Below are 22113 nucleotides of genomic sequence, written 5' to 3' on the forward strand. Positions count from 1 at the left end.
ATCGAGAGTCGGATTTATTTGGTGCCGCCCCCGGACATACGACATGTTTTGTTGAATTTTTGAATAATCATGACAAATGGCAATGTCGATCGCTATGCATCTTCTATGTTTGACGAGCTACTGCCCCCTGGATGGTATGTGACGGGAGCGGCAGATGGAGGATGAGTCACTTATTATCCTGTTATATATATAAGGCATGCCAATTGCCCGTTGCCCGAGTCGGCGAAACCATCATCATCAGGTTCAAGAAGCCCGGAACCGGAATGATAGAGAAATGGAGCCGGCGGTAAGCTACGGCTAAAGTTCCCAAATTGCTTTAGCCGGCGGGTGTCCAGCTGAGTGTGTTAGGATTTTAGATCTTAGATGCATGTTATGATTGGTGCTGTGCGTGAGAAGGTAGTAATAGATGCAGTCAAAAAGTCTAATTGACCAGATTCTTCAATGGTATAGCAACAACAAAGACAAGTATGTGCAGCCATTACGTCCAGCAATCTACGATTTCTACGCTGCTGTTAGGGGGTTAACTATCAGCGCTCCTGATTGTTCATTGGAGGTCAGGGGCGTGTAAATAAGATAGCGACAACATCACGAGTCATGCCAGCAGTGACCGATGATTAGATATACATCCTTTGGACGAATTCTGGGGCATCGATACTAAGCGGTGATCGATCGCTAAATGTCACTAAAAAGTACTGGAAAGGAGGGCAGAAGGCGGAAGCATAGAAGTATTCTTCGGTCAGCTCGGGTGTTCCCTGCTGGCTACTGATCTCCTAGACTTTCCCCTGTCCATCCTTGTCGCCCTCCATTTTTTCTACCGCAGCTTCCTCTTTCATTTTCTTTATCCTCTCTTGGTACAACCACGTCTCAGGCTTAGTCAACAGCCACGATAAGAAGCCAAAGATGGTCACTGCACCGAAAATAACACTGTAACATGTTAGGAGTCAGCTTGTATTACAAAAGTAAGTCAAAAGTATGCTGGTGACGTACACGGAGTAGTTAAATCCGCGGGCATCGACAGGGAAGTAGAACGGGGAGATGTATGTCTATAACCCTTCATCAACTACAGCGGTACAAAGTTGAAAAGATTGACTCACAGCAAAGACGATACAATTCCAAACAAACGCCACTACGTAGAAGGGCTTCGCCCACATCCCCAAACTGAATTTGCTCTTCTTAAACTCATTGGGAGTGATGACGAGTCGACAAAAGGAGATGAGCGCGTACGCCGCGATAGTAGCTTATTCCCATGCCCTCATGTCAGTTTTTACCCTCCAAATCACTGAAAACTAGTAGAGAGACTTACGAGTACCAGCAGCACTGACCAAACTCGTAAACGCCACCGTACTAGGCAAGATTGTGCACAAAATCAACGCCCCAAACACCGTCATGACTGTTACCGCATTCTTTGGCCTTCCATCCTCTGTTACCTTCCCCACCCATCCGCTGAGAGGTAAAACACCATCACGGGCTACAGCGAACACCAATCTCGAGGAAGCAACGATCGAAATAGAAGTGTTCAGCATCAAACCGATCACAGCCAAACAGGTCATGAACACTGCTCCCCCTCGGCCGAGAGCTAGAGCGTACACCTGAACAAACGGTTGCTGTGCGGTGAATTCATGCCAAACGTCGAGAGGCGGGGTACAGAAGAGAAAGAGGACAGAAGTGATGAATGCAAATAAGCCGGAGAAGAAGGCGGAGGCAAAGATGCCTCGGGCGGATTTGATTGAAGCTGATCTGGTTTCTTCAGAGATATGGCCTGAGGCATCGAAGCCCGTGATAGAAAATGCTGCAACGAGGCTGTTTGTTGCGTTAGCTGTAGATGAGGAAAAGAGTAAAGGAGAGAGCTTACAAGCTTAGAATCCAGTTCCATCCTGCCGGTGCACCGGTACCATTATCTGTAGATCATCTGTTAATAAAATTGCCTAGGACAAAGCAGATAGGGAACTCACTTTGCGAAGTAAACACTTCTTTCGCGCTCCTCAATCCGTACGTCATGTGGGCCCTCACAGGCAACCACGTCAAATTCAAAATTAAATCCACCGCCATCAAAAACATGCTCCCTTTAAACACCCAGCTATACGACTTCTGAGGCAAATAGTTAAATGCAATGCAGAGACCGAGGATACCTTCGGAGAGGGCCCATTGGACCGCACGGAACTTGACATTGGAGGTTGATAATCCGTCAGCTCCGGGAAAGGGAATCTCGTAGATGGTGAGGAGGGATAGGAGGTAGTTGGCTGACGTCTAGAAGTGTGGGGGTTAGTAGGACATGGGGTTTTTGATGATGTTAGAACTTACTTGACAGACGGAAGCGCAGAATGTCATCCACGCTGTACAAGCCCACCAAGCGACAATGTACCCAATCACTAGACTCTGTAAGGTTGATAAAGGGATGGGGTAAAAGGATTTGACGTACATCGAGCATACTTGGGGCCAGCGGCTTCAGCTGCCCAGATATAGATCGAGCCAGAAAGTGGAAGTGCAGACTGTGAACCAACATTGCCACCCGATCAGCTCAGGTGTCTCCCAAGGAAGGAGATGCAGAAGAGTACCGACACATATCTCAGCCATGACGGCAGCAGTCACAGTCATAAGGATCCAAGCAATCAAGCAAGAAGACCTAATACCTCCTATCAGAACCCGGCCTTACCTTCGATTAAGTGAAAGAGGATACAACACCCGCAACCTCCCCTCCTCGCCTCTTTCTCCCCTTTACCCATATACGTACATCACAAGACATGAGCACGAGGGAAGGAAAGGAGAGGAGGACGCGGGCTTTACCTAAAACTACAAGCGGGGTTCCCTTCGCGAGCATTGTCTCGAGCAGGTTCAGACGGTGATGATCTCAGCCTCCACTATAGCATCTCAAACCCTCGAGCAAATCCTCTTCCCTTTTACTACTACGGGGTTCCCATGATGAGCTGGCAAAGGAGGTATCACCCTTTTCTTCGCACTGACTCGAGAGAAGCGTAGCGAGTAGGAAAAGGAAGGAATGCCGTCATAAGGCGAGAAAGTAGAAGCACCCGTACCCAGCAATAAATATTGGAATGAATATAAACCTTTTATTTCGACATTTGTCTCTTGTCTCAGCGAGCGCGGTAGGAAACTCCCGATTGTCGTTTTTCGGTTGCGATTGTTGTTTTGTTTATTTATAGGACAATATTTACCAAACAGCAGCGGGACCACCAGCGTCAATACCAAGGAAGATATACGACCTCGCACAGGCGATAAAGTTCCTAGATGTCCAAAATGAATTAGCGATCGGTTAGATTTAATCAAGAGGAAGGGGCAAACATGGCACAGAAAGAGGCAGCAAAGGATTCGAGCATACCCCATCGACGGGCGAGGGAGGCCTTGTAGCCCATCTTGGCCTACAAAAACTATTATTAGGGACTGTTTTTGAGATCAAGGCGCCGAAGAACATACAAGATCAGCGGCATCTTCATCGAGCGTCGGCGAAAAGTCGCCTTGCTGATCACGCTCCTCTAGGGCGTCATTCTTGATGTAACTCATTTTTGTTTGTATCGATTTTTGTAAGTTATAGGTTGTTTTGGTTCGGTTAGGAAGTTTGAAAGTGTGGGAGGGCAAATGGAGGGCAAATATATAGTAGACATCAGAGTAGAAATTTCCCACCAGACGGAATACCCAACAACGTCCAGACGTATGACGGCGCTCCGCTTTCCGGTTTTAAGATGGGCCCCCACAGTAACCTGAGCGATACGGAGATCAAGATCTACTATTAATAAATAGTCACACACCACCCCCACCACGCCTTGGCCAATTAAATAAATAATAATAATAAGGATCAGGCGGCGGAACCCGATCGACCTGAATGATGATTGATGATGAGGCTTCGTGGGTGGGCAGCTTATTGCTCATATGGCAAGGACGGATAAACGGAGTACGGAAGGGTGTTCGTCATAATGTGCGTTGTACAAGTCAGTGCTTGTGGGGATGGCAAGACAATTCAGGCAAGGTTCACAAGAGACAAAGATAACGAAAGCTTCGTTTAAACTATCTGTCCTGATGAACGTACATGGATCGGGACAAATGGGAATCTCCACAAAAGTCGCACATACAAACGTATCCGCCGATCCATCCCATCTGAATGCAGCAGCATATACTCCACTATTGCATAATATAGAACCCGATTGATCGGATGCTGTTTCTCGGCTGCTATACCTATTATGGCACGCTGATCGGACAAATATTATCCTCGCCTTTTTGTGTTGGTTTTCAAGATTTTTTTTTTTCGCACAGGCCTCTTTTCCTCGATCAAATCCTTGCTTATGTCGCATCAACACCACATTTTTGTCCGTTCACTGTGCATGAGCTATTCTGACTTACGTCTAATATCTTTTAAATGTATTATTTACCCATTTTGACATCGACAGGGTTTAACGCCAACAGCGCCAAGCACTTACTGTACTTCTGTCACCGCACGACGCCCCCAAATGGCGGACCAAAATGAGCTCGAAGATCTCGAAGACGTATTGGATGCTCAGGACTTAAGAGAACCAGATCATCATTTGTTGACAGTCAGTCAAGTTATTCCGTATACATTTTGGTAACCATTCTTCACAGAGAGGATATATGAGTTCCGACGGCATCCGTATGGTTACCTGGAGGTTTCAGTGAGAGGTATCCATGAGTTCCTACGCTTTCCCTCGCCCCATCTATCGACCCAGCAGAACTGGGAGAACACCTGACCACTGCTCGATGTCTGGCTCGATATTCGAATCCTCAGATACATGGTTATCCTGTCAACTTTCCATGCCTGGGCTCCTGCTTCCCCGCCGATTTCACGAATCTCCAATACGCTTGCGCCTCACAGTTCACGAGTATGCCGAGAGAGAGACCAGTGAGATTGTGGAGGATCACAGTGTCTATGTCCTACGCGGTGTCGGTCGGCCTCACAAAGGACTGGATGCGGATCTTCTTGCCGAGCCTATCGAAAGTGGGTGGAGATGATGGGAAATGGCAGAGCTGTTTGAAGTATTTGAGTCCACTATCAAGGATATCCATCAAGAGAAAGAGCAAAAGATGCTACCATGGCAGGCTTGGATGGGGCCTAATTACGCTTGGACTCTTTGCTATCTTCTGCTTAGCTGGGGCCTTGTGACTGGTGCCAGCGGTCTTCTTGGCACCAGGAGAAGGTGTCTGGTACTGGCCAGTACCAGACATATTTCGTATGGTGATAGCCCAGCTATCATATAAGCATCCGACACTTTTGATGGGAGGAAGCAGGGGCATTGAGTAGATCTGGACAAAAGGGGACGGAGCTTAGTACCAGACCAATGAACAGATGGGGAGAGGGAAGTCGGGAGTTGATCCTTTGAGGTTGCCCATCGCTCTGACCATGTTGGAGGTGTTGGAAAGCTGAGGTAAGCTAGGTGGCGTATGGGAAGGTCTGTTGGTACGAGGCACTTGGAAAGCAACGGTGGCAGAGCTATTACTGGTTTGAAGGCACTGACTCTCCTGTCCGAGCTGTATGATAGTCATATAAGTGTATATTCCTCAGATGCATAATAACCATCACCAGCTCTGCCAAGTAAGAGAGATATGATCATCCTTGACTCACCTTCACGATAGGCATATTGTAATCTTCAATGGACATGGGACCGTGAATAATTCAGAACGAAAGCCACCAAGTTCTTGGAATCGAAAATGTTGGAGATAGAAGATATCCCTCATGATCTGCTGTTTATATATTAAAGCAGTATGAGCATTGAAATTTTTAATTCAACGTCCACACAGTAACATCGCCTTTACTGACTTGAGCACAAAGCTAATAGTGGACAGTTGATGATGTTCGTTTACCGATGGCGGTCAATGGTTTGGTCTTCTGGAAATAACAGTCCATATGTACTAGAAAAATGCCAGATGCATCTGCTTTGGGTTACATTCTACATGCAGCCAACAATTAAAGAATCAGTCAGACAAAGCTTTGGAAACTGCTTTAAAAGAGGCCTGTGCCAAAAAAAAAATCATGAAAACCAACACATAAACGCGGAAATCATATTTGTCCGATCGGCTTGCCATTTGTAACTGCCTTTTCAGCAGATAAGTCTGTTCAAATGGTTCACCGCCTGCCGCGTCTCATCTCACACACAAGGCCTGTGTAAATTGTACCTGTCGATGAGGGGGCAGGGAGGAGCGGAAACACCAATAAGTAACAGCAAGAAAGAAGCAATTCATTGCACCTCCTCCCGGTCTACCGACTTGCGGCTGGCTCCTCGTGCTGAGAAAAATAGAGCCATCTCTCTACATACTGCCACCAATCTGCGATATGCTACTTTTAGATACAGGCGTGCGTTTTCCGTGCAGAATAGTCCATTGTATTAGCACAGTATGAGCAACTTATATGTACTGGCGGGGATCTTCACATTTTGTCACCATTCCGTCGCCAGTAAGCGCGCGCAAATCGATCGCCGAACCTTTTGTCATTTATACATACCGTACGTATACGTAATCCGATATATATGGCTTATGAGTACTTCGGGTGTGACCTTCTTATATCTCACGATCATTCCCATCCTGGCTTCTGGCTTCTGGTTTTCCAGCATTACCTTTTGTTGAGAAGCGGTACAGAAAACAGAAAAGAGAACATGAGGGCAGAAGGCATAAGAAAGAAAGACATGGAAGAGATACCCTTCTTCTTGCCTGGCATCTTCGGCAAAAAAAGCATCACCCTGGTATTTCGTGCCTTAAATTGCTTGCTTGGTGCTTCAGGACCCTGGGTCCGAACGCCGAACTTGTTCAGAATTCTTATTGTTCTCTGACAACTGCCGATCTAATATACCTGCTTTTGGCGCAAACTTCGAACAATAAGACAAAAGACAAAGATCAACCGACTTTTTCGCACGCATGATTTTTCCTCTTTCTCTTCGCAATGATAAGTTATTCCGAGTGCGGGGTAGATTGGGGCATTGTAAGACGTGCTTCTTTGTTGTAGGGCTTGAACTGTCTACTTTCTGAAAAGTCTTTTTGTTCTTCGAAAATCGTCTTTTCCAACCCGTCTCTCGATTCTTACTCCTCGCCCTCTATACTCACAATCAGAGAGCGCGAAGAATGATTCGGTCTGTCAGCGTACCACAGCTGGTAAATGGAAGCGGGCCTTGCTCTCCGTCATCTTCTATAGAGGAGGTCTTTCAAGAAGAAGAAGTCGGCATATATGGCAAGGAGGGAATGATGATATCGTTTGAAACCGATAGCGGTTCTTGCTCGGGCTCGGAAGAAGGGTACGTCTCCTTTTCTTCTTTAAGGGTTCAGGTCAACATGGAAAAGAGCGCTTACGTCTTTGGTTTTTTTGTTTAGTTCAAGAGAGTTTACGACAAGCAGCCAAACATCTTTGACCACGCACAATTCAGATTCATCATTGATTTTCATTTTTCCTCCCACACACCCTTCACACACAAGCAATCCGCCCAAAAAGTCTCAACCTCCATTTCCATACAGTGTGCACGAGCCGCCTCCCACTTTCCGTCACCCACCCTTACCTCTTACTGCTATCGGCTGTCGCCAGAGCCAGAACCAGGAACATCGTCTGAGCTCCAGCTATCTCGACTTTACGCCCTCTATCGAGACCGCACAAGTCCTTCACGCTAGCGCTTTTTATTCTTCAAACGATCCCTCTACTACGGCGCTTTCAGCACAAGCTCTCATCGCCCAGGCAAAGCGGGCTCGGACAAAAAGCGTCCGGAAACGGCGATCTTCAGCTCCATCACTTTCATCACCTTCTACCATACGCCGATCAAACACGTCATCCATCATCAGTACGATCAGCATGCCCCGAGCAACCCCCTTTAGCCCATGTGAGTCTGCGATCAATAATGGCGAAAGCCCACCTGCTTCTCCTCGCACACCCCTTTCTCCTACCAGATCGAACGGCCGCGAGCCGAGTGGTCCATGGCGAGGGTTGAGGAGGGCGTTGTCTCTAAACTCGAGAGAGAGTAGTAATGCCAAGTGCGGGTTGCCACGAACTGCAGTACTGGCTAAAGATGAGGCATGTAAGGTTAGTGACCGTGACACACGAGATGGTGAGCGGAAAGGTTCGGGCAGCATTGGTCAATGTCCACAGGATAATGTGGAGCGACCATTCAATGGGCCCAGTTCACCAACGGTATCTACAGCAGAAGAATGGGGTGGTTTGGGTACACTTTCACAATTCCCCAGGCCTCCAAGCAACAGTAATCTACGAAGAAAGTCTGTGCGTGATCTAGCCGGTTTGGGACCTCCGCTGCTCCTTTTACCCAAGGATGGCGAGGAGGAGGGCAGCAGTAGCTCCGAATCTGAAGGCGAGGAGGGAAGAAAGGTTTACGCTCGCCCGCCATCTCGAGGTCTGCCATCGACACCTCCTTCTGCAGACTCACAATCCAGTCAAGAAAGCAGTCTCCCTCCTCACACACCCATCACCGACTCATCCCCATCCTTGCCGGCCTCGCTTTTGCCACCGGTCCTGCTTACGCCGAATACACCAATCACGCCAAACACACATACACCTCCTGCCGCAAACAAAAAGCTGCTGTCGTTGTTGTCTCCAGAGACGGTACCGGCGGTTGTCGACAAACATCACGCATCTCAGAGAACAATAGACGATCTTCAAAATGCATCTTTGCAAGTTTTAGAGAACAATAGCGACCCGCAGGGTAAGTTGCTGCATAGCGCGATGCCTAGAGACTGGGAAAGTACGTTTGTTATTGTTTGCTTATTGTTTGGATACATACACATCTCGTTCCTCATACACATCTCATTCCTCCCTATACATTCCACACTTGCATTTTCATTTCGATCCTTCAAAGCACCTACCCACCCATCAATTGTCATTCATCCTTTTCATTACTGACCATCGTCTTGCCTTTAGGCTCTTCTCTCAATCTTTTCCCATTGAGCTCGCGGCCCTTCTATCACAAACTTCAACCTTCCGTGCCCTGTTCCACACATCATACCTTTCCCTCATCCTTCTCTTCTCAACGCGACGCCACAGATACCATTGCTGTCTCGCCGCCGCAGTCCTACGCCAACTCATCCATCGCTTCTCGCAACTCAAGGTCGACGGCAGCTTCTGGGTCTAGCGGTATTTCGGTCCGCTCCTACACTACTGTTGATTCTTCATTACGGAGCCATCAACAGTGGCATATTGCCGAGCGATCTGACATCGCGACCGTTGTGGAAGAAGACGACGCTGCCATCGAAGAGATCAGAGACGAATTTATTACCAAGCCTCTTGACGTGAAACGTCGACCCCCTCTCACACAGTCCGCATCGACCAGTTCTGTCAACAGAAGCAAGCCTACTTCCAACTACTTTTCCCGCGAACGTTCCAACTCTCAACCTCAACACGAGACCATCAACCCTGCCCATTCCAAGCAGTCTTCTCAGTCATCTCATCCCTTTGCATCCTTTTCCCGACCCGTCCCACCGCCGACGGCAAAGGAAACTTTTCTTTCTCCACAAGCACCTCGTCGTCTTGAGCGTGTTGACTTCTCTGTGACCAATAGCTCGAGATCGTCACCGAACCTCGCAAGGACCTACAAAATGACACAATCCGTCCAGCAATTGGCTCTCGTGTCAACAGAAGATGACAGAGATGGAGATGTAACGTGTCCTGTCTGCGTGGAGCCTATGGGTTTCACTTATAGATTACCGGGTGAGAAGCCACCGATTATTCCTGAATGTGGACACGCCCTACATGAGGTAAGTCAGCAAGAGATTTGAACTTAAAAAGTCGCTGATAGGACATCCATCAGGAATGTTTCACTCATGTTTACGGTGAGGTTCCATCAGAAGGATCAAGAAAGGTTCTGGGTGTATGTGGTGTCTGCCGCCAACCGATGAAGCTCGCCGATGGCGCGACAAAGAAAGACAGTGAGTGACCCTTATCTGTCTATCAAAGACTAGGCTAACGTGAAAAATAGAACTTTCTGCCGTTATGGGCCAACCGGGAAAGTCTTTTCGCCCAGCACCATCTATCCGCGGACCAGGTGGTCGTGGTAGCGCCCCTCTTACCCCTCCTGACCCCACCGCTGATGATCCCGTCGACAACTCGCGCCCTTCCATGTCCAACGATCAACTACCGAAGGTTATTGTCCCTATCCTTTCCATCAAATCCGAGTTCAACACCATCTCCAAGAATCGAAAGGGCAAGCAAATGATCACGGCGATGGTCAGCATTGACGTCCCTCCAGCACCCGATAGGGGCAAATACCCTGCTGCCACTTGTCAGCTCGACGAAGGACGATTTTCGCCTCAACTTCCTCCATCTCCTACCTCTGTTGGAGAACCCGCTGCCAGCCCATCCCTGAGAAACTTCAATACACTCGATCCTTTCGCACACGTCCTCCAAGACTTAAAGAACCGCGTGGTAGACCTGAAGCAGCTTAATGTAGACTCTCTCGGCCAACTCCGACTGTTTGACATCCTCACTGTGCGCAAAGGATCCCTCACGCGCGATTTCCACGTCTACCTCTTTCAAGATGCGCTCGTCTGTGCGGCCGAGGAGAAGAAATCGGGCTTCCGACAGATGTTCTCCTCATCCAATTCCATGCGCAGTGATCATTCGGGGCATTCATCAAAATCTGTGCTCAAACTCAAGGGCAGGATATATCTCCGTCATGTCTCTCGAGTCGTAGATCAGTCTACTTCGTCGGAGCTCAATCTTGTGCTTTTTATGGAGGACGAATCGCTTGAGTCGTTCATTCTTACTTTCAAGGATAGGGGAAGTCATGAGACCTGGAGGGTGACTATAAATAGCTTGATTGAAGATAACAGGGGTCCCAAGGACAGGGCGGTGAAGGTTCTTGGTTCTGGTGCTCCCAGGAGCGCTTCCAGTGGGTTAGCCATCAGCTTTTCCGACTTGACAAGTCCTACTTCAACATCCTACGTCATCACACCTGCTACTTCCAACTTTACACCCGTATCCCCCAAAGGCCAATCACCAGGCGATCTCGCATACAATGTACCACTTGCCCCTATACATGCTCCTATCGATCTTGTCCTTGTGCTATCTCTTCCTGCGTTTACCCCTGGGCAGAGTATTCCTCTTAAAGTCAAACTCATGCGGTCTTCTCTCGAGTTTTTGCTCGCTCTTCTTGGACCGAAAGACCGTATCTCATTAGTTTCATGTGAGATGGGCGTGAATAGTACCTTGCGCAAAACGCCCTTCCTCTCTACTACAAGGTACGAGAGTCGAAAACGTCTCGAAGCGTTTCTGGAGACCCTTGGTAGCGGGAAGTTGGAGAAGGACGAATTTGAAGTTTCAGTAGGAAGTGAGGAGAAGCTGGATGTGGTTACGGCTATGAACGTTGGTCTCGATGTTGTGCTTCAGCGTAAAGCCAAAAACCCGATTTCGAGTATGGTGATTGTCAGCGATACTAACGATATCATCAAGCGAACTCAAATGGATCTCGTGGCCGCTCGTCTTGATGCCGCCAATATCCCTGTCCATGCCGTAGGTTATGGCAGGTCGCACGACCCTTCACCTCTCTGGATCGTTACCAACCACACTCTCGGTACTTACTCGTTTGTAAAGGAATGGTACCACTTGCGTGAGACTTTGGCCGGCATCGTAGGTGGGATGATGACTGTTGCGATGGACAATGTCAAGGTCCATGTCTCTTGTGTGGAGAATGACTTTAGGATCATGAGAGTACAGGGCACAACACAAGCGGTGGTAACCGGAACAGGGAAGGATATTGATATTGAACTGCAAGACTTGAGGTATGGTGATTCCAGGGAGATCCTTATTGAGCTCGAGTTGGAGAATAGGGACGAATTTCAAAGATATTCTGGTGAAGGGTCAAATGAGTCCGGACATGGCTCCGATCCTGCGAGTCAACGAGGAGGATTTCCTCGACGAGCGCCAAGTCCCAACTTAGGTATCGACAGGCTTTCTGTCGCAGACTCGAGTTATGGCGAGGTAATTGACGAAGTCCCAGTATGTGAGGTCGACTTGGCGTTCCGAGATCCTGCTGCTGGCCGCACTGTCTCTCGTCTCATCCATCCTCAACTTCTCACTGTTGCTATCATTCCGCGCACCACATCATCTACTCTCCCCGCCGACCCTGCCATTCTTCGCCGACGTATGGAGCTTCTTGCCTCTGACATGCTTACCCGCGCTCTCCTCATTGCCTCACGTAAGAACTACGTCCAAGCAGACCGGATTTTGCGGGAGACCAAGAGGATCATTGAAACGATGCAGGATAACATGAGGCAGCATGTGAGCGAAAATGCCTCAAGTAGGAGGGGAAAGAGTAAGAGGGAGGTGCAGGCGATTATGGCCATGGAGGGTTTGGAAGGACCATTACAGGATCTGGAAGCGTTATTGGATGGTATGGAGGAGCAGAAGGGAGTGTTTGATCGGGACTGTCGAAACTTCACTGCTCAGCAGGTGAGTCATGGTCTTTTGAAGATCGATTACCAAGGAATAACGCTTACGAATGGCGTTAGTCTGGTGTGTTGAGATCGCAAAGAGCTTGGACCACTCGATCATTATCAGAAAGAACATATTGTGCTACTGGCGTCCAAAATATCATACAGATGTCGGCCGAGTGGCAGTCAAGATTCCAGTAAGCTAGAGTATTACAAGGGAAAAGCTGGAAGGAGTTGTGCCTGTTTCATATGTCTTTATTCATGGAATCATAGTTGTTTAATAATCTATTCGACCTTCCTATCATTTATTTTCCAAATCTTCTTTTGTTATTCCGCAATATACAGGTCATCGGGAATAATATTCGTTCATCATGCTTTTGGGTGCCCTCTGTTAGTTGACAATTGATAAATGTATCGTATGTAGCTGAAGCCCAGTAGCATATATGCGCTTGGGTCCATTCGCCAATACCTATCTATGCCTATCTATGCCATGTCTCAAGCATTCACCACATCCGAAGAACCTCCCTTCGAGATCCTCTATCCCGTCGCCCATCATATCCTCCACCAGCTCTCCCTCATCGCGCCCCTAAAAACCCTCATTCTCTCCAAATATTACTATAAGCGCACCATACCCACCCTCTACCACACCGTCACTGTCTGTCACAAGCTTTTCCACAGTCTTAGCCAGCACAGTACCGTCGAAGCATGGCTCCCGCACTGTCCCGTACACGAATTCTGCGTATAGGGAACATGGGGGGCGCCGTGGTTTCCACTCATTTCAATATTTCATGTTGTCCTGATCCTATCGCCGCCCTCGAATGGCCAGTAAGGAACTTGTTCTCAAACGTTAAGCGGTTGGAGTACGATTGGGAAGTCGTCAATAGTCAATTCTTAAATAGATATTCGGTATGCTATACCTCCCAAAACGTGGACAACACTCTCATCCGTCTTCTGTCCCGCGGCTTCCAAGAAACGGTAGCGCACGTACTCTTTAATGGAAGGGCAAGGTATCACTACGTCCTTGACGAACTTCGACGAATCGCAGAATGTCGTCCGGAAATGACAACAGTCATTTTCCACACCCCAATCAACAATCAAGCGCCAGTCCGAAGCGCTATCATGCAGTTACCGTTTATTTGGCCCTACAGTCGTATCCGAACTATCATCTCCCTTATCAAAGCACCCTATGGGACCAAATGTCCCCGATGGGAGGATGAGGACATGATGTCCCTTGTGTGTGGGGTATGGAAGGGCGCGGTAGCGCTTGATAATGTTGTTGTACAAAGAAAAGACGTCTGTTGATATTGCGCTGGGGCCTGTGGTGAATAAGATGGAGATATATATGTCTCAGGCGGAGGAAGCGGAAGCGCTGTTTGCGAGATTATATTCGGAGAGCCCGGAACCGCCGAGATTTATGTCGAGGATTGAGAATGTTACTTGGAACGACTTTGCGGAGGAGTATATTGACTTTGTAGAACTGAGTGAAGATATGTTGGAGGAATACGGGTTGCTTGAGTGAGAGTTCAACGAGCAAAAAGCAGTATCGTACGCATATCATGACCGAAGCTTGAACAGCAGAGACAGTCACAATAACGACATAGAACGATAGAGCATGACAACAGCAAAATAGAAATATACATACATATATATATACATGCATACATACGCACCCCCTAATGCCCAACATGACTTGACCCAAATCTTCCAAACAGCATTTCCCCAACACCACAGCCTATCACAACAGAGATCATCCACCAAATATTAAATGTCATCACGACCAACCTGTCAGAAACGTCAGTCCTTATCCGTCAAACCTCAAACTGAGAAGACTTACATGAGAAGATAGTGAATTAACGTTTGAAGAGCCTGCAATAATCCTCTCGGAACATCCACCGCGAGCCGGAATGGTCTACTCCACCTGCCTTCCCGTCCTGGATCAAGACTCCTCCTCACAGCTTTCGGTAAGTGGCTATGAACTAAACCCCTCTCGACAGCCTTCTCCTTGCATCTCTCAATCTCTGCTACCCTCCCCTCCGCACAAGGATCACATCCCACTCCCGATCCTTGTGCTTGAGCTTGGCCTTGCTGTGAATGTGCGTAGGAGGGAGCGGAACTACCCTCTTGACTCTCACGCAAAGCATGAATGGAAGGAGTATAAGGAGTGACAGGTTCGACTGAACCATCTTGGTTTGATTCGAGGGCATAATCAGATGGGGTAAGGGGGTTGTAGACGTCTTTCTCCTTTTTCGTGGATGAACGTCGGTTGAAGAGGACGGGAGGGGGGAGAGAAGTTGATTTGCCGGATGAGAAGACAAGAGGGCCGTTGGAACAAGGACGTACGTACCCCACTTGGCTGCGCTTTGCGTTAGCGAACGTTTTCGGTAGAAGTCTACGAAATCGGCGCGGAACTCGACTCACCCTCTTCGCCAAGCGGCATCGCATGCTCGTCTGAAAGCAACTAAATATCGCTCAAAGATGGCAAGTATGAAAAGACCAATGCAGACTCCGACCGTTGCTCCTGCCGAAGATGGCATCCAAGATGCAAACCAGAGCACTATACAGATGCCGTCAGCAGCGGGATCGCTTGGTTTGCTAATATAACGTACGGTCACCTCCTATTGTACCATGGAAATACATCTTCATGCTCATGGACATGTTGGAGGATGTAGAGGACACTATCAAGAGTTAGGTGAGTCAGGCATGCAAAACATGAAATACTCACTATGATCCATTCCGTCCATTCCTGACATGTCCATTGTGGTGAGTGTTAAGCGGGCGTGGTCTTTTGAAGAGAGAGTGTGGTTGCAGTTGGAGGAATGAGGATCCCAAGGTGCCGTTTGTGATTATCCTTATAGCCTTGTAGTGGTATCCTAGTGCTGATGAAAATAAACCTTGCAATATGTTAATGGTGAAAATAGATTGGAGGGCATGAGATTGCGGGTAGACTTGTCGACGAGAGGATAGCTTTCGCCCGAAATCTGGACTGGGGAACAATCTCCGTGTAATCATCCGCGAGGCCTTTTCTGAATGAGGTGAATAACCACGAGCCATTTCTTTGGCTTGGCATATGCTTCGGGAACAGCCGCTAGTAGGGTTACGGCGGTTAGTATCACGGCGGGTGGATGACCACGTGGAAATGTTCGACGACTTTCGTTGTTTTACAGTGCGAGGGCCCATAAAAAATAATAACTTCCTACCCAAAAATCTGCCGCTTGGCGATGTCCGCTATTGATCCAAACCTCATTTTTATTTTTTTTGGCGTTTTCTCGGTCAGAGGAATTTTTGGTCGAAATTTAGGGTTTTTTTTTTCATTTTGGGTTGGGTATGGGCGCTTTACACTGTAACTATAATGATTCGGTGGATGTGGTGCATATGATTAGCCCTTCAGCCATCCTTCGTATGTAAATCCCTGTGAAATTTAGAGGTCCATCTATCTCTCCTCTGGTATACAAGACCCAAGCCTTTCTCCTTCGCTATGCCCTATTAGGTAATGACAAAGAGAAGTCCCCCCTTTGGGCTCTTTTGGGTGCCCTTAGTTAACTCCCAGTAGCCGTTAAACCCACGTAAAATCTACGCGAATGGTAAGCCATGAAAGTCTTTCACAACCTATCCCCAGAAGGCTAGGCTTGACGACGCACCAGAATTGCTGATTATTTGTTTCCCTCGTTTGCTCCGACGGGCACCTAATGGTACCCACAAAATTTACAGACCGCCTTTTCAAAATGGATCACTAGCTTTCCCCGGAAAGGACACCCGTCACTCGGTTCTTCTCTTGCTTCTTTACTTCCGCAAAGGAGACTAAACTCTTTTTTCCTTGCGTATTCACGGCGGCAGATCTTTAAAACCTTTCGTTTGACATCTTCTTCACTCTCTGTACCTTTGCGAGCATAATTGTAGATGTGAATCTTACAGTGTGTATCTTCCGGAGAGAAATTGCTAGAAAAAAATTGTCAGATTGAACCATTCTGATACCTTCGCAAAAGACACTGAATATTTACGATAAGAATTCACCCAGGGCCTCACGATGAGGAGGCGGTCGTTCATAGGTATCTTTCGGCAGTCCCTGGGCTAGCAAGAACAAATGCATTTCATCCGGCGTATGATACCCACTGGATTTACCGAAACTCCAGTCCAAAAGTTTAACATTATGCAAAGCGAGCGTTTTGGGAGCGTTGCCTTTGAAGATGCCGTCGAGAAATGTTTGGGAGTCATGAGACCAGCTATCCGGTAGATGAAGACAGAAGGGAGTACCGGACTGGTACAGATTGAAATTATATAGACGATCAAGTCTTTCCCTGGCTAAGTTGTTACTTTCTTCCGACAGAGATTCGTCGTGTAGTTCCGCGTATTCCCAATCCTCGAGGTAACTGTCTTGAATCAAAGAGTCAAAGTAATCCATAGCATCTTCCTTCCATATCATACATGGCAGGCCTTTTTTGCCTTGACCTAAGTTTCGAAATAGAGCTTGCGGTTCAATGTCCTGGTACAATGGATAGGAAACAAAAGAATGTTCCATAGCTACATTGATCGCTATATCGAAGGTTTTTTCCAAGGCAGGGCCATCCGCAATGATAACCCGATGGACTTTGTCAAGTAAGAGAAGGCGTCGTAAAATCATGCTTTGCCCGAACAAGGGCTGTTGGTGTAGTTTTTTGTACCAATGCTTGAATTCTCCTTCTCGAAGAAATCGACCGCTGTTGAGGCCCCTGAAAAACTGCTTTCGGTTAGAGCGTTTCAGCTTGACTTCGTAGTAGATGTGGTCAATGCACTGGTAGTACAATGACTTGGACACTCGCGCCAGAAAGAGAAGGCTTTTGGGGTCCATATCCTTGAGGTGGGTAATAATTTTTGTTTGGAGTTCGATGGGGAGACGGTCGAGCGAAGCGGCCGTCTTTTTCAGCAAGGCGGTCTGGCTACGTGTTCGGGGCATCGTATTGCAGTGTGATATACGTTTAGGTCAAAAGCCGAATGAGTCGAAATAGTGCAATTGTCGGTGGGAAGCATGGTGGGAACTTTGTGGACCTGTCTGGAGCACGAGATGCAGTAGTCAACTTGCGCTGGAAGATCTGACCTCGGCTTTAAATAAATAGGCTCGACGCAGGCCCCTCGGCGGACATTTTGACCGGTCTCCGACTAGGCTGACCGTGTTTGGTTCACGCTACAGCCACGCAACTAGTCCGTCGTACTGTCGTCTTCCTCAGATCCGGAACCCTTCTGGGTGCATTCAGGTTCGTTGTCTTCGTCACATCATTCTCGGCCTTCTTTGTTTCCGCTCCTTTTTTGTTATCTGGAATCACCAAGCCAATCTTCTTCTACATGACACTGTCTCCCGCACAATCAATGTCAACCCTGAGCGGATCTTCCGCGCAGTCTGCTCTCTGGTCAACTCTCTCCTCTATTGTCAGCATCCCTTACAAAATATACAGCAGTACTCGCGTCCTTTACCAAGAGTTCAGGCTATGGTACAATACTAATCAACCAGTATTCATCTTCGATACCGAATTGTCCCTCGAATGGGCAAGAATCAAGACGAATGGCAAGTTGCGTACCGACAATCCTTGTATTGAATATTATTATTTTTCTGGTGATCCATACCCTGACCGCAACGATTACCATTTTATGCGTTTCACATTGGAAGATGGAACAACGGTGAGCACTCACATCCCTTCCTCCTCCATCCTGTACAGTGAACAAGGGAACATGACAGCCGTCATGTCAAACTGACATAAGATTCTAGTTGGAGCGGAAGGAGTACTGCAAGGCTTGGGCGGTGACAAAGCAGGCTGTGATCTTTTTCGAGGGGCTCCAAGAGTCTTTGAAGGCTTGGGAAAATCCAGAAGAACCCAAGTATGGGGATCAAATGCTCAGAGTGGGTGCGATATTGAAAAAAGTCAGTTTGTTTGCTTTCCTTCTGTCATACAAGTCGGCTGACTTGACTGGTCCAGTGGGAGGCTTATCTTGGTCAGTGTAATTTCAATGTCGGTCCTCTCCCGAACATAAACTGACCCGTTGTTACTGAAGATGAATTAACTTTCTCGATGCGTACCCTGAAGGTGTGGGAGCGTGAACATCGCGTTCCCGAGAAATGGGCTGCTATACCTCAATATGATTACGACAATCCTCATATTCTCCCATTCGCAACAATAAACAGTGCTGGGGAAAAAAAAATTCTTGATCTCACACCTTTATTTATTCCTCTCTCAAAACATGTAATAAAGCTTCACGAGGAAGGATTTGATGAGGAATGGTTTGATCTTTGGGATAGGCTGAAACCAGATCCAGAGAAATTTGCACCGTATCATCTACCTCTGGAGAGACCTTATCCATATAAGGATATTGCTCTGAGGAGGAAGAAGGTTACTGGTGAGAACCAAGAGCGATGATGATACACAATTGTACCAAATAATGTTGGATGAGGAGAGGACGTGATAGGAGAATGCCCGCTACTTTTATAACGCTACCTTTAATTGTATTTAGTAAAGGAAAGGTCGCAAGGTCATACTTTAGATTAGGACCGTCTACAGGCCCTCAGGCATGACTCTTGACAAACTTTTCTTCATCTCATTGATAGAGTTACGTCCAGGTGGGGAAACTCGACGAGTTGAAGAGGTTAATTGACTCATGAGCATTGAGATTACGATAACAACATATCCATGTATTCAAGCTCACCGAGCCCTGTGTTTTGACTGATATCGATGTTTAATAGCATCGAAAACCTACAAAAATAAGTATTTAACCCGGCGAAAACAACTGAAGTCAGGGACGCGCAGGGACGTTCGTTGTAGCCTCGATTCTATACATATTTTTCCTGGCTTTGCTGTCTTCTTCTATGCAACAAGCTAGTATTACAACAACATGACCCACTATTAAACTGTACTGAGCCCGAGGTTTGCATTGGTGTAAGAAATCAAGGCTCTTACAGCAGTCAAGACCCCGACAACCAGATTGAGCGCTGTATTGAATGAGCAACTCTACGTATTCGCGTGTCATACACATCCCAGGAGTTCTTTCTAATTCATGCTCTGATTCGGCTGGTCATTGGTTCTTGTAGGAATCGTTTTAAAGGTAGATGTAACGTCGCATGTCAGATTTCAAGTATATAGGTACATGACTGTTAGTTACGCTTATGGAGCAGATATTCATCATCGGCCATTAAGTAAGTCCTCTCCCAATGCGGTAAAACATTAAGATAATAATCGTGTCTCCAGCATATACAACGCTTCTGACAAGGGAAAATAGGACGTCATGGGACCAGGGCCATGACCCTGATATCCGCCTAAGTCGTTCTTTTCTCAGAGATCGACGTTAGGAACCCAGAAAAGACTTGCCCAATATTATTGCGAAGGTTCCTAAGGTAATGAAAAATTCCAAACTTCCTGGTCCGCTGTGCATTCGAGGTAGTTGTTGGGTGGATGCCGCCTTCTTCCAAATCTATCGAAAGCATTAGTGGGTTGGGCCCGGAAGGCCGAGCATTTTTTTCCGCGGCAAAAGTAAAGGTGATATTTCTAATGTCGAAGTTGGTTATGGCAAAAAGAATTCCTGATTTCGCCTTGCCTATACTCTCCATGTGTGCCCTCGAGATCTTTCCAGTGAGTAACCCAGTAAGAAAGCTAGTTCCTGCAGTAATCTTGATATAGTACAAGTATGTGCTTCGATGGCGAATGGCTTTATTTTGTCGCTTCCTCTTGTGGTTTCCTGCTTCGGGTCTTCATCATCTTGTCCGTTTCCCTTGTTTTCTTTCTCGTTCCCCTTTTTCATCTCATTTTTTCCGTTGTTTCTTAATTGCTGCTCCCTCACGTTTCATTTGACTTCCTATCGTCCCTTCCGTTTTTTACTTCACATCCCATTTCGTCCGGTTTCAACGCCCACTACGGCCTCTTGAGGTGGTTCAAACAATGACTTTTCGCTTTATTGATTGCCGTGCTAATTTTTTTCCGGATTGGATTCCCATTCTTCTGAATGGCGGCTGTGGATAGGCTTGTATGCGATGTTTTCGGTTTTACTGATGACGGCAGTTGGAGAATGACCGGAGATTTTAGGACGTTGTTAATACTAGGTGTGTCAGCTGAGGTAAGATTGTCAGAGTGTACCTTAATGATAACAGGGGTAGAAGAAGAAGTCGTGATGGGGATAGAGGTAGGCTCAGTTGTACGCTGTGGCATAGATGTGGAAGAAGACGCTTGGTTGGCCCCAGTGAGATGTGGTGGTTCGAGTATGATAGGCGATGTTCGATTAGAATTCACAAAGCTGGCATGGAAAAGAGGCCGGCTGGATGAGATATTGTTCAACTGGAAAGACGGTTCCGCTACCCAATCGGGTGTCTGTCGCGGTGTAATGGGAGTTCGAAGCTTTGAAGGGGGCTGATACTCATTTCTCCCTGTCCCTGGCGCCTCGTATACGATAGATCCGGAGCTAATGAGACTCGAAGTTGACTTGCCCTTCCGAAGCCGAGTCGGATTGGCATCCAACTTTAAGTTTTGGGTGGAAGGAGGAGAGTTGGGCGGGGACCAAGGACGACATCGAATAGAAGTGGCATATGGAGAAGAACTGAGGCGGGCAACATCGGCCGATGATTTGGATACACGAAAAGGGCCTGAAGAAGGCAATTTTTGTGGATTGAAGGTTGATGAGTGGAAAATCGGGATTGAGGTTGATGGTGTACCAAAGCGGAATCGTTGGTTTGTCTGGAGGTCCCTCTGCTGTCTTGACGAGTCAGGAGGAGCAGATTTTTGCATTGCACTCTGGGGAACAGTTTGAACGGAAAGGAAATGAAGCGACTTCTTCTGTTGGTGCTGTTTGACGTATTGCTGTGCAGATTTGATTGCATCAGCAAGTCGTAGCGAAGCCTTTGAGTCATCGGCACGTATACCCCTAGCGCCGTACATTGTTTCCTTCTGTCCTTTCTCAGATACGACCTCTGCTGGGTCATCTGCCTTAGCCGTTGCGTTAAAATTGGTTTTCGAGGATAGTGAAGAGACTCGTATAGAGGATATAGCGGGGAGGTTGGAAGCAGAGCGAGTTTCTCGTAGTCCAAGCGAATTGTCTCGGGTTGATATAGTGGACCAAGTAGGGCAGAGAAAGACGTTCGGCAACTGTACACTTTGGGAAGAGGCTGTTTGCGGGTTGTTGGACACAACCGAAGTTATGAGTGGGGTAGGGGTGAGGTTTGGATGGCTGGGAGGTGAGAGGGAAGGGGAGAGCGGCGATATACATGTGAAAGCCTCCAAATGAGGAGGGAATTGTGGTAGACTCCGTTTACTCCTTTTGTAGAGCTTTTGCACCATATCATCTACTCTTTTTGAATGGTTGAGCTCCCAGTCATCGGGCAAGGGTGTCGATGGCCTGTTCTAGTATAATATATCAGCTGAGCGTCTGGTGTAGTAGCATGCCGGACTCACAGGCGATTCTAGAGGAGGCCAAGGAGGAGAAGCTGGAAAAGGATTTGCTGGGCTGTTAGTGGTAGCCTCGCTTGCTTTACTGGGGTTTCTGGCCATCGAAATTGGAAAGGAAGATTGGGCGTGATTGCCAGGAGCGAAAAACAAGGCATTGGTGTCTGCAACAGAAGACGGATGCGGCTGATAAGCTGCCTGTATTCCTTGCGCATTATTCAACTTCGATCCAGTACTTTTTAAATAAATAACGTCCCGGCCTCCCGGGATTGGTCTGGTCCTTTCGATGATCTATTACGATTCATTTGTTATCAGCGAAATTGCCCGACGAAAATTACTATAAAGGAACTTA

General features: G+C 47.4%; 9 protein-coding genes and 2 non-coding genes; 4 read left to right on the forward strand and 7 right to left on the reverse strand.

The window, feature by feature from the left end:
- Positions 1-353: 353 nt before the first annotated feature.
- CNAG_07695 (gamma-aminobutyric acid transporter) lies at positions 354-3694 on the reverse strand. XM_012195422.1 has 11 exons: positions 3430-3694; positions 3298-3374; positions 2560-3239; positions 2420-2489; positions 2302-2369; positions 1953-2247; positions 1853-1898; positions 1304-1800; positions 1095-1237; positions 988-1043; positions 354-924 (listed from the first exon to the last, which is right to left on the reverse strand). The coding sequence occupies exons 3-11, from the start codon at positions 2593-2595 to the stop codon at positions 771-773; spliced, it is 1365 nt and encodes a 454-aa protein (XP_012050812.1). The 5' UTR covers positions 2596-3239; positions 3298-3374; positions 3430-3694; the 3' UTR covers positions 354-770.
- Positions 3695-4554: 860 nt separating this feature from the next.
- On the reverse strand, positions 4555-5620 carry CNAG_07698 (hypothetical protein; the record flags this gene model as incomplete). Its single annotated transcript, XM_012195424.1, has 2 exons — positions 4555-5490; positions 5585-5620. The coding sequence occupies 2 exons, from the start codon at positions 5618-5620 to the stop codon at positions 5287-5289; spliced, it is 240 nt and encodes a 79-aa protein (XP_012050814.1). The 3' UTR covers positions 4555-5286.
- CNAG_07697 (hypothetical protein) lies at positions 4777-5220 on the forward strand (the record flags this gene model as incomplete). Its single annotated transcript, XM_012195423.1, has 2 exons — positions 4777-4960; positions 5000-5220. 2 exons carry the CDS (start codon positions 4777-4779, stop codon positions 5218-5220), a joined length of 405 nt encoding a protein of 134 aa, XP_012050813.1.
- Positions 5621-6210: 590 nt separating the features above from the next.
- Positions 6211-6614, reverse strand: CNAG_12708. The gene is made up of 2 exons (XR_001045883.1): positions 6442-6614; positions 6211-6366 (listed from the first exon to the last, which is right to left on the reverse strand). It is a non-coding gene; the product is annotated as a hypothetical RNA (non-coding RNA).
- A 184-nt stretch (positions 6615-6798) lies between these two features.
- On the forward strand, positions 6799-12802 carry CNAG_07699 (zinc finger family protein). XM_012195045.1 has 6 exons: positions 6799-7244; positions 7321-8690; positions 8867-9699; positions 9753-9870; positions 9921-12391; positions 12451-12802. The coding sequence occupies exons 1-6, from the start codon at positions 7075-7077 to the stop codon at positions 12571-12573; spliced, it is 5085 nt and encodes a 1694-aa protein (XP_012050435.1). The 5' UTR covers positions 6799-7074; the 3' UTR covers positions 12574-12802.
- CNAG_12709 lies at positions 12728-13925 on the reverse strand. The gene has a single exon (XR_001045884.1). It is a non-coding gene; the product is annotated as a hypothetical RNA (non-coding RNA).
- CNAG_07700 (hypothetical protein) lies at positions 12863-14046 on the forward strand (the record flags this gene model as incomplete). The annotated part of the gene is made up of 3 exons (XM_012195425.1): positions 12863-13027; positions 13066-13605; positions 13664-14046. 3 exons carry the CDS (start codon positions 12863-12865, stop codon positions 13889-13891), a joined length of 933 nt encoding a protein of 310 aa, XP_012050815.1. The 3' UTR covers positions 13892-14046.
- On the reverse strand, positions 13984-15346 carry CNAG_07701 (hypothetical protein). XM_012195046.1 has 5 exons: positions 15095-15346; positions 14979-15047; positions 14791-14926; positions 14207-14725; positions 13984-14154 (listed from the first exon to the last, which is right to left on the reverse strand). Exons 1-5 carry the CDS (start codon positions 15126-15128, stop codon positions 14046-14048), a joined length of 867 nt encoding a protein of 288 aa, XP_012050436.1. The 5' UTR covers positions 15129-15346; the 3' UTR covers positions 13984-14045.
- A 379-nt stretch (positions 15347-15725) lies between these two features.
- CNAG_07702 (hypothetical protein) lies at positions 15726-17415 on the reverse strand. XM_012195426.1 has 3 exons: positions 16371-17415; positions 16011-16308; positions 15726-15942 (listed from the first exon to the last, which is right to left on the reverse strand). Exons 1-2 carry the CDS (start codon positions 17300-17302, stop codon positions 16056-16058), a joined length of 1185 nt encoding a protein of 394 aa, XP_012050816.1. The 5' UTR covers positions 17303-17415; the 3' UTR covers positions 15726-15942; positions 16011-16055.
- Positions 17416-17470: 55 nt separating this feature from the next.
- Positions 17471-18992, forward strand: CNAG_07703 (hypothetical protein). Its single transcript, XM_012195427.1, has 4 exons — positions 17471-18021; positions 18110-18262; positions 18318-18333; positions 18394-18992. Exons 1-4 carry the CDS (start codon positions 17689-17691, stop codon positions 18753-18755), a joined length of 864 nt encoding a protein of 287 aa, XP_012050817.1. The 5' UTR covers positions 17471-17688; the 3' UTR covers positions 18756-18992.
- Positions 18993-19158: 166 nt separating this feature from the next.
- Positions 19159-21960, reverse strand: CNAG_05962 (hypothetical protein). 3 transcript variants are annotated; one of them, XM_012195253.1, is made up of 3 exons: positions 21771-21960; positions 19293-21714; positions 19159-19235 (listed from the first exon to the last, which is right to left on the reverse strand). In XM_012195253.1, the coding sequence occupies exon 2, from the start codon at positions 21654-21656 to the stop codon at positions 20241-20243; it is 1416 nt and encodes a 471-aa protein (XP_012050643.1). In that variant the 5' UTR covers positions 21657-21714; positions 21771-21960; the 3' UTR covers positions 19159-19235; positions 19293-20240. The 3 variants fall into 3 exon arrangements, with proteins under 3 accessions (XP_012050643.1, XP_012050642.1, XP_012050437.1); XM_012195252.1 differs by having other exon boundaries at positions 19293-21719; XM_012195047.1 differs by having other exon boundaries at positions 19159-21719.
- Positions 21961-22113: the final 153 nt, after the last annotated feature.

Source organism: Cryptococcus neoformans, chromosome 7 (genome assembly GCF_000149245.1).
Source record: "Cryptococcus neoformans var. grubii H99 chromosome 7, complete sequence".
In the NCBI taxonomy this organism is placed as follows: Eukaryota; Fungi; Basidiomycota; class Tremellomycetes; order Tremellales; family Cryptococcaceae; genus Cryptococcus; species Cryptococcus neoformans.

Excerpts from the sequence above, each read along its gene's own strand:
- CNAG_07695 (XM_012195422.1), bottom strand. The coding sequence starts at position 2,595 with ATGACTGTGACTGCTGCCGTCATGGCTGAGATATGT. Across the intron at positions 1,801-1,852 it reads TGGAACTGGATTCTAAGCTT|CCTCGTTGCAGCATTTTCTA; the intron begins GTAAGCTCTCTC and ends CGCAACAAACAG. Across the intron at positions 1,238-1,303 it reads GGTCAGTGCTGCTGGTACTC|CTACTATCGCGGCGTACGCG; the intron begins GTAAGTCTCTCT and ends CATGGGAATAAG.
- CNAG_07699 (XM_012195045.1), top strand. The coding sequence starts at position 7,075 with ATGATTCGGTCTGTCAGCGTACCACAGCTGGTAAATGGAAGCGGGCCT. Across the intron at positions 7,245-7,320 it reads TGCTCGGGCTCGGAAGAAGG|TTCAAGAGAGTTTACGACAA; the intron begins GTACGTCTCCTT and ends TTTTTTGTTTAG. Across the intron at positions 9,871-9,920 it reads TGGCGCGACAAAGAAAGACA|AACTTTCTGCCGTTATGGGC; the intron begins GTGAGTGACCCT and ends CGTGAAAAATAG.
- CNAG_05962 (XM_012195252.1), bottom strand. The coding sequence starts at position 21,866 with ATGGCCAGAAACCCCAGTAAAGCAAGCGAGGCTACCACTAACAGCCCA. Across the intron at positions 21,720-21,770 it reads GGCCTCCTCTAGAATCGCCT|AACAGGCCATCGACACCCTT; the intron begins GTGAGTCCGGCA and ends ATATTATACTAG.
- CNAG_07701 (XM_012195046.1), bottom strand. The coding sequence starts at position 15,128 with ATGGACATGTCAGGAATGGACGGAATGGATCATA. Across the intron at positions 14,927-14,978 it reads TGGTACAATAGGAGGTGACC|TGCTCTGGTTTGCATCTTGG; the intron begins GTACGTTATATT and ends GCATCTGTATAG. Across the intron at positions 14,155-14,206 it reads TTAATTCACTATCTTCTCAT|GTTGGTCGTGATGACATTTA; the intron begins GTAAGTCTTCTC and ends CGTTTCTGACAG.
- CNAG_07702 (XM_012195426.1), bottom strand. The coding sequence starts at position 17,302 with ATGCCCCGAACACGTAGCCAGACCGCCTTGCTGAAAAAGACGGCCGCT. Across the intron at positions 16,309-16,370 it reads GCCCTGGGTGAATTCTTATC|CAATTTCTCTCCGGAAGATA; the intron begins GTAAATATTCAG and ends ATTTTTTTCTAG.
- CNAG_07703 (XM_012195427.1), top strand. The coding sequence starts at position 17,689 with ATGACACTGTCTCCCGCACAATCAATGTCAACCCTGAGCGGATCTTCC. Across the intron at positions 18,022-18,109 it reads CATTGGAAGATGGAACAACG|TTGGAGCGGAAGGAGTACTG; the intron begins GTGAGCACTCAC and ends ATAAGATTCTAG.